The sequence below is a fragment of the Cibotium barometz genome, chromosome 16, assembly GCF_041138505.1.
Source record: "Cibotium barometz isolate CiBa-2024 chromosome 16, ASM4113850v1, whole genome shotgun sequence".
Taxonomy (NCBI): domain Eukaryota; kingdom Viridiplantae; phylum Streptophyta; class Polypodiopsida; order Cyatheales; family Cibotiaceae; genus Cibotium; species Cibotium barometz.
Genome location: NC_141061.1, coordinates 57,549,649 through 57,558,323, shown reverse-complemented (window position 1 = coordinate 57,558,323; position 8,675 = coordinate 57,549,649). Strand labels below are relative to the sequence as shown.

General features: G+C 42.1%; 1 protein-coding gene across 1 annotated transcript; it reads left to right on the top strand.

Annotated features, from left to right (window-relative positions):
* The first annotated feature begins 6,093 nt into the window (after window positions 1–6,093).
* LOC147630774 (uncharacterized) lies at window positions 6,094–7,431 on the top strand. Its single transcript, XM_086810048.1, has one exon. The coding sequence runs from the start codon at window positions 6,116–6,118 to the stop codon at window positions 7,310–7,312; it is 1,197 nt and encodes a 398-aa protein (XP_086666174.1). The 5' UTR covers window positions 6,094–6,115; the 3' UTR covers window positions 7,313–7,431.
* The last annotated feature ends 1,244 nt before the right edge of the window (window positions 7,432–8,675 follow it).

Genomic DNA, 8,675 nt, shown 5'->3' with positions numbered 1-8,675 from the left:
AGCCTGATCTCATCTAACTTGCAATTCACTTTGTAAACCCATTTGTAACCAATGACATTTTTGTCTTGTGGTAAGGCAACCGAATCCCATGTTTCATTATGAACCAATGCGTCCATCTCAACATCCATTGCCTTGCACATATCTATCCTGCCTTGCACCAGGTGTGCGTAAAACTAATGCCAATTCCTTCAACCTTCTTTTTCCCTTTATCCACAGCACTACTCCCAGTGCTCACACTCTCATGTCTCAAGCGTCCTATGAGTGACGATGGACGTATAGTGCTACTCTCAGACTCTGCTAGCCCAGACATAGAAATAGAACTTGCTTGTGGCAAGTTCACATGCACATCAGCATCAAGCAGCCCACTAACAATGCCTCTTGCCTGCATGTTCTTTAACCTTTGTATGTTCACATGTCCAATTCTTTTATGCCACATGTCAATGTCCTGTACCACATTTCGGCTTTTAGAGAACATGGCTAATTTCAACTCAGGAATCCTAGCATCCAACTTAAATAACCTGCCTTCTTTTTTGCCTTTGGCAATGACTCTACATCCATTTTTGAAATCCTCAACGAAGCAACCATGCTCATTGAAACGAACCTATAAACCCTGACCAATTGAGGCCAAACTTCTTGTAATAGAAGGCACACACAAGACATCTGCCATAGACTTTGTTTCACCATTGTGCATAACCAATGGTACACTTCCAACATGTGTGATAGCATGTTGGGTATCATCTCCTGTCTCCACATAGCCTTTCACATCCATAGGCTTCATATGCTCAAACCATTCGCCATGACAAGTCATATGGTTTGATGCTCTAGAGTCCATATACCAAGTGTCATCACTTTCACCATTTGTCATCATAGATCCCACAACATGTTTCATTGGCAAACAAAACACTATATTCGTGAGTTTGGGAATTTTCCAACTCCCATTTTTTGAATACTAAAAAGGTCGGACCTGGATAACATGCCTATAAGTTTCTCAAAACCATATCATGTGACCTATTGTTGGAAAGTGCTTGGAAAATAGAATCTAGTGAGCTATAGAGCGCTCAATTTGGAGTAACAGTGTTCAAGTTATGAATAATCCAAAGATTTGACCACGTGTCCCAAACTACTAGGAAATTTCCATATTCCCCAATATGGTGTTACAAGTGATTTGCGTTGCCATCATCACTACTTGATGCATAATTTCCACCACCATGTTGTGCATAATGTCCACCATGTTGTGCTCTACCGCCTCTCAAATCATTTTGTTTGTGGAAACAATCACGTGCCATATGACTAAATTTCCCACAGTAATGGCATTCCACATTTTGCATAGATATTTGTTGGCCTTGCCAACGTCCTCTACCACATGAGGATTACCTTTGCCTCTCTGAGGTGTATTTCCACGACCACCTCTAGCACCATATGTAGGCTGAAAATTCTGTTGTGGTGACCTATCCTGGCATCCACGACCATTACCATGGCCACGTGATGCAAATCTCCCCCTGCCTCTAAATCCCTTTTGTTTTGTGAATAGAAAGTCTGATTTCTGCCATTATCATCATGGCTAGTAGATGCATCATGAAAGGAGTCACTGCCTTTGATTTCCTCAACAAGCAAGAGTGAAACCAACTCATCCAAATTTGGTAAACCTGTACTCCGAACCGAGATAGATGCCATTATCATCATGGCTAGTAGATGCATCATGAAAGGAGTCACTGACTTTGATTTCCTCAACAAGCAAGAGTGAAACCAACTCATCAAAATTTGGTAAACCTGTACTCCGAACCGAGATAGATGTATTAAAAGACTTATACTCCTTGCCAAGACCACGCAAGGTAATGTCTACCAAATCATCATCAGGCATGGGGGCATTGATTGTTGCCAATGCATCTGCATACTTCTTTATCTCTTGTACATAATCATGGATGCTCCTTCCTTTCCGTTTCATATTATGAATCTGTTGTCTCAACTGAGACTTGCGAGCACTAGTGTCTGTATCAAATAGCTTTACCAGTGTATCCCATGCATCCTTGGAATTCTCAGCATCATGTATATGTATGAGTATAGCATCCGAGATAAATATAGACAGGTAATGCAAAACTTTGTATGCCCTTTCTGACCATTGCTTATTATGAGCTACAACCTGTTGTTGCTGTGTAGGTTGTCGGGGTAGTTCCGGCTCTGGCTCCGCACCTGTAAAACAAGGTTCCAAAAACCTTTTCCCTTCAGAAAACTTTTAATCCTGTACTTCCATGCCCAGAAGTTCTTCCTATCCAACTTTTCACCCACAATTTGTACCGGGTTGTCTGACATATTTGCTCAATGCAAATGCACCTTCTGCACACGTCCAAATCTGTAAATGAGCCTTCCTCAGCTCAACCACACTCTAATAAGTGTTCCAGTTACTCCAAAGTACTCAACAAACTTCACTTTGATGTAGAAAATCAAACTGATTTTCTACATCAGTTTGATGTAGAAAATCAAACCGATTGCACCCAAAATGAACTGGCATACGCAGTCCAAGGTACCCTATTTTGGCATGCTTTCCAAGGCTTCAAATTGCAATATAGTGGTTCAATCAAGTGTGGATAACTTGCATTGACACCTAAACAAGCTCAATGTTGCATATCAACACCAACCAAGGTGCGTACATAACAAATTTGTCAGATCTCCTTCTCTGTTTTCAGAAAAACCATTAAAACGAGAAAAGACCAGTAGTAAAATTGCACTAATTCCTTTGATTCTTGTCCAAATTGAGAGATCATGCATTCATTATCTTAGCATTGATGTCTACTAACTCCATGTAAAAGGAATTAGACCAATTGTTTAAGATGAGAGAGTAATTAGCCAATTAATCACCCTTTGTTCCACTAATCACAGTAGACAGCTTGTTTAATCAGCTCATTTCTAGCTCCATAATGCATTTAATTGCTTCAACCAATAATATAGCAACCTCCTCAAGTATGTGTATCACACAATTGCTAAGCAAGTTTTGGGTTTAATCAATCACACAAGTAGTATTTGGCCTCCACTTATCAAAATGGTGAGAAAACTGCCCAGTCTCCTCCCTACAGGCTACGCCGCCTGCTCCTGAAGTGATTTGAGATGTTTAGAGTGGCTATTGAGAGCATAGGTGAGTTCCCAACACTCTTAGGCATGTACACTATCCATCAATTGAGTGATTTTTACAAAAAACTGACGTTAATTTCATCCACAATGAGCATCACTTCTTTGTTTTTGTGAAGGCTTCAAACCAGTGATTTTCCTCTCATAAATGCACCAACTTGGCTCCAAATTCAATTTAGGGCTTGCACATGAGTTGCCAATACATTAATCCTTGTCACATACATGTTCCTTTGCCAGATTGCATCTATTTTCACAATACATCACTGCTTTCAAGCTCCAATGGAAAGCTTGCAAAAACCCAGAATTTTCTTTTGCTTTGGGCAACCCTGATTTGCCTTGTTTGTGCTTGAATCACCTGCAATCCGGTCAAGGGTGTTTAGTAGTCCTTACCCGGTAGGCCAAGCTCTCAGATTTGATAGAAATCGGTGTGCTCCAAGCTTCACAGCATCAATGGCAAGCTTCACAGCTTTTCTTCACAGCTTCTTCTCCCTCTTCTCTCACTCACTCATAAACCCTAATAGAGAGCACCAGGCTCTGATACCATGATGAAAAACAGATAGAGGGAGAGGAGACACACACACACATAGTAGCAAACCCTAATGTATATTGCAAACCTTAACCATAGAGGGAAGCCATCTCCCTTCTCACACAATGCATAAAGCCATAATCCATAATACACAACACACACACCGTGTTGTGTCCACACACAACTAACCCTAGCTAATGTCCACACATTATGACCAGCTAGACACGGTCATTTTTGTCTCACACAAGTTCCTACCTAACATGCCAGCACATAGCGCAGCTGGCACAAGCTGACATCGAGCTTGAATCTCAACAAGTGCCTGGTGGTTGAGTATGCATGCTGATACTAGACACACATGCCTTTTGACACTGATATTTGGAGTGTTCATGCTTTTGGGATAGTGACCACTAATAGAAGAAACTCCTAGGATTATTTAGCACCTCTATTAAGGTGGAAGTGAGACATGTAGAGCTCCTCCAATCATCATTGTGTCCAAGGGTGTTTGGGCTCATTGGTGCATATTGTCCCGGTCTAAGTATTAGGTCTAGGAATCACAATCCTAGAGCAAGGAGATTTATGATGATGATATGACACTAACACGGTATGCGATGTGGACATATGTATAAATTGCAAAGAATTGTCCGTTTTCCTTTTATGAAAGGATTACTTTTCAAAGGAGTGTGTGAACTTTTCTTAAGTGGTATGTGTGAGTAAAGTGGCAATTTACGAAATGATTGCTTTTCAAAGGAGCGTGTGAACTTTTCTTAAGTGGCATGTGTGCGTAAAGTGGAAATTTTCATGTATATGTGTGTGAGTTCACATTGTATAGGCTCCATAGGTCTAGTGGGTGAAAGGCTAGACCCATGGGATTGGATGTGACTAGATTTATCCTATAGATCTGGTTAAAGTAGAAAAAGTATTAAACACTAGAAAGTGGGCGGTCCCCTAGATCCGAATTGCGAGTTTCTTTTAAAAACAAAACAAACGTGTATGCTAGAACGATAAAAACTTACGACAAATAAGTTTAATTTGGCAATCATAAATAGGGATAGAAGAATTACCTTCATAATCAAGGAGTTAGGACATCTTTTTGATCCTCAATCGATGTGACATGCTTGTGAGAATTATAAAGGAAAAATATGTGGAGGAATTATTCATCTTTCTTGCATAAGGATTATTCTAGTTAAATTGAGAGGATTTGACGGAATAGCCAAGTATTAGAACATTGTGATATGAGGCCCCGAGTGAGTCACTATACACTTATTGTGATTCTGCTATAGATAGAGGGGTAGGGGTCTTAGAAGAAAGGTAGAATAAGAGACTTTAGAAGAAGAAATGTTGGTGGGAGTAGAACAGTGGAGGTATTAATTCTTTTATATGCACAAAGAAATCTCCCTGCATATCCAAATAATTGAATTGTAATCCACAAGCCTAATGGTAAGAATATGACTTTCTAATTAATTAGAACATTGTTTTTATATTTAGATTTTTGATATAAAAATATGGTATGTTTGTTATGTGTTTTAATGTTATATCCATCAATGGTTGAAGAATGGGAATCTATAAAGTGCTTAAGTGGAAAGCTAAATGTTTTTCATGTTGAAATTAGAACTTTGTTGTATGAGGGAGATATTGCTAGCTTCTTAGCATCACAATGTAAGGCTTTTTTTATGATTCCTTGTATATGTTGTGGCATCAAGGAATTTTAAGTATGGTTCCTACAGCCTATGTCACTCCTATCACTGTCAAGTTGCAAATGGCATCTTGAATGGGCACAACCTACTATAAATGTGATTGCACCTTGTAAGGTAAAACTTGTAAATGATGTGTAAGCTTCATTGAAATTAAATAGAGGCTCAAAAGACATTCACCTAAGTTTGTTTATTCCCTTTGGCTATTTTTGTTCATTCAACTGTAACGTATAAAGAATTAAAGAGATCTAAACTAACAAGAGACCCATTACTCACTCATCTAGACTCACTTTCCAATCACGAGTGTCCACACTCAAAACCCATAAGAACTATCCCTGATCCCTTGGCGTTCATACCTTAAAGGATACATTTATGGGCGCCCACATTAAAGGTAGCCTGCTGAGGTTGGGCGACGGTTTTGTTGTTGCTCTTGAACATCATATGCTAAGCCATAGATATAGGTGGCTGATACGAATGGGTGTGGGGGGCGGCTCATGCCGATTGGTCTCTTCCACACGCACCCATTCGGACCTTAACTTCAAATCACGTGCAAAGGGTTGGCTTACGGCTACTTGTTTCTCCAAACTCCAACGTAGTCTGCTGCATCAAGCAAACTGTCAGCAATGGAGGTAGCCTTGGTTAGCCATGTGTTAAAGCCTCCGCGTTGCGTTTTCGCCTATCATTAAACACCTGGGATAAACCAAAGGGCATAGGCTATCAGCCAAATAATTAGTCAGCAGAAGGAGAAGGAGAAGGAGAAGGAGGAGGAGGAAGGATGCCGCGAGAGAGGACCCCGGGGCCAGGGGCCTACAATTTGGATGTGCGCCCGATAACGCCGTCGTCACCTTCTTTCACGATGGCGTGCAAGACGGGAGCCAATACGGCGTTCGAAGGCCAGCCGGGGCCGGGCACCTACAACTCCAAAGGGACCTTCGGCGGGCCGTCTTACACCATCCCTGGCAAATACCCTTCCACAGCTGATCATGAGAAGAAGCTCATCCCCGGCCCCGGCTCCTACAACCTGGGCACCCCCGACGTTACCCACCACAGAGAGCCCGCCTACACCCTCGCCGGACGCCGCCGCTCTGATCAGCACGGATTTGGACCCGGCCCCGGAGCTTACACACTGCCCAGAGTCGACGGCGGGCCCGCCCACTCCATGCCTGGCAAACGCAGCTCCCCATGCACGCCCAAATCGCCCGGCCCAGGGGCCTACACGCCCATGAGCCGACCTGGCAGCCCGGCCTTCACCATGGCCACCCGCTACAAGAAAGGCTCGCGTGAACACAGCCCGGGTCCCGGCCAGTACCAGCCTCGCGTATCAGGCCACGCTCCAGCCTACACCATGCTAGGGCGGTGGAATCCGAATCTGCCCAGCTCTACGCCAGGCCCGGGGGCGTATCAGCTGGACTTGGGTGCAGCGCTAACACATCAGAAGGACCCGGCGTTCACAATGAGCTCCAGAAGAAAGTACACACAGGAAGAGCAAGGGCCAGGTCCAGGCGCGTACTCTCCTCTGACTAGCTCCCGGACAGACCCCGGCCCTGCTTACACCATAGGTGGCCGAAAACTGAACTCAATGGCAGACCCTACCCCCGGCCCCGGTAGCTACCAACTTCAAGATAAAAGTGGTAGCCCGGCTTACACCATCAGTGGCAAAACACCCCCCAGCCATGCGCTTGCTAACCCTGGCCCCGGTGCTTACAACCCTAAGGATACCTCCAACGGTCCAGCTTACAGTATCCCAAGGCGTTATAACTCTCTCAGGAAATCTGATACCCCCGGCCCTGCCGCTTATAGCCTCGACCTCAACCTTGTCCACTCCAACCCTCCCAAGTTCTCCATGGGAACCCGCTTTGATGAGAAAGGCAAGGAGATCTGCCCCGGCCCTGGCTCTTATGAACCTCGCCTCCGAGCAAGTGCCCCTGCTTTTAGTATGTCAAGTGGAACCCCTCGATTCGACCTCTTCTAATGAGCATCAGGTCCATGCAGAGACTTACTTCAAGATTGCAAAGTTAGTGAGAACGAGAACAAAAGTCAGAAGATCTTACTACCTACGGGAGGCGTGAGCTTCTACTCAAACACAGAAAAGTTTCACATGTCCACGTGCACCTCCTAATGTTGTTAAAATTGACAGCCCCTAAGGCCCTTATTGGCTAGCAAATCACATTAAGTGACCCTATGGCAAGGCTTAGGTGACAAAGAGAAAAATCTTGTAATATAAACATCATCTAATCTTCAATGCATTCATCAAATTCTAAGATTAAGCCTGTGTGTGTGACTATTATAATTTTCATTAATAACATCCACACTTTGATATTTTAATCTCATGACTAATACTTTGTACTATATAACATGAGATAATAGATGTAAGGAAAAACCTTGTCGTCCCAATGGCAAGAAAACACATTCCTCATCCTCTTTACCTCTTAAATTAGTGGCATTGTAAATATTTATATCATCAAAGAAGTTAGCGAAAGCAAGGTGCACCTAATTTTAAACTTGAAAACCCAAGAGATAAACTTATAGTTATGGAGAAAGCCTAATCTCCCTAATATTATATACACATTTATGATAGTAATTAAATAGAATTGATTTTTACATGACATGCACATTTGTGTAAACACATAACTCTCTCTCTCTATATATATATATATATATATATTTATATATATACATATATGTGTGTGTGTGTGTGTATTATACACACACACACACACACACACACATGTATATATATACATACTATGTGTGTGTATGTATACATAATGTGTATGTTTACACACACACACATGTATATATACATATACATTTACATTTATATATATACGTACTACATACATACATACACACGCACACACACATATGTATATGGAGAGAGAGAGAGAGAGAGAGAGAGAGAGAGAGAGAGAGAGAGAGAGAGAGAGTTATGTGTTTCAAGATTATGGTTTGTTTTAAGACCTTAATATAATTTTTATGCAATTTTATTTTTATAACTTTATTGATTATACATGAAAGATAATAGAACACTCGTGAACTCACCGAGTCTACATGGTTGCACTCAATGTAGGAGGTCCGAATACTCTTCTCCTTAAGTGGGAGAAGCCACCATAGCAAAGATTAGATTGAAAACTATAATTGTGATTAATATCTTGATTCGTACCCTCATTAGTCTTACTTTCACCTATATGCATGACCGCCCTTTCACATTCCACTCACATTCCACTTAAAAGTGTCCATAGGCATGTCCAACCTACTTCCTAGCCTTTGGCCCCTTCCAAATTACACTTAAAAGTGTCCATAGGCATGGCTAGCCTACTTCCTAGCCTTTGGCC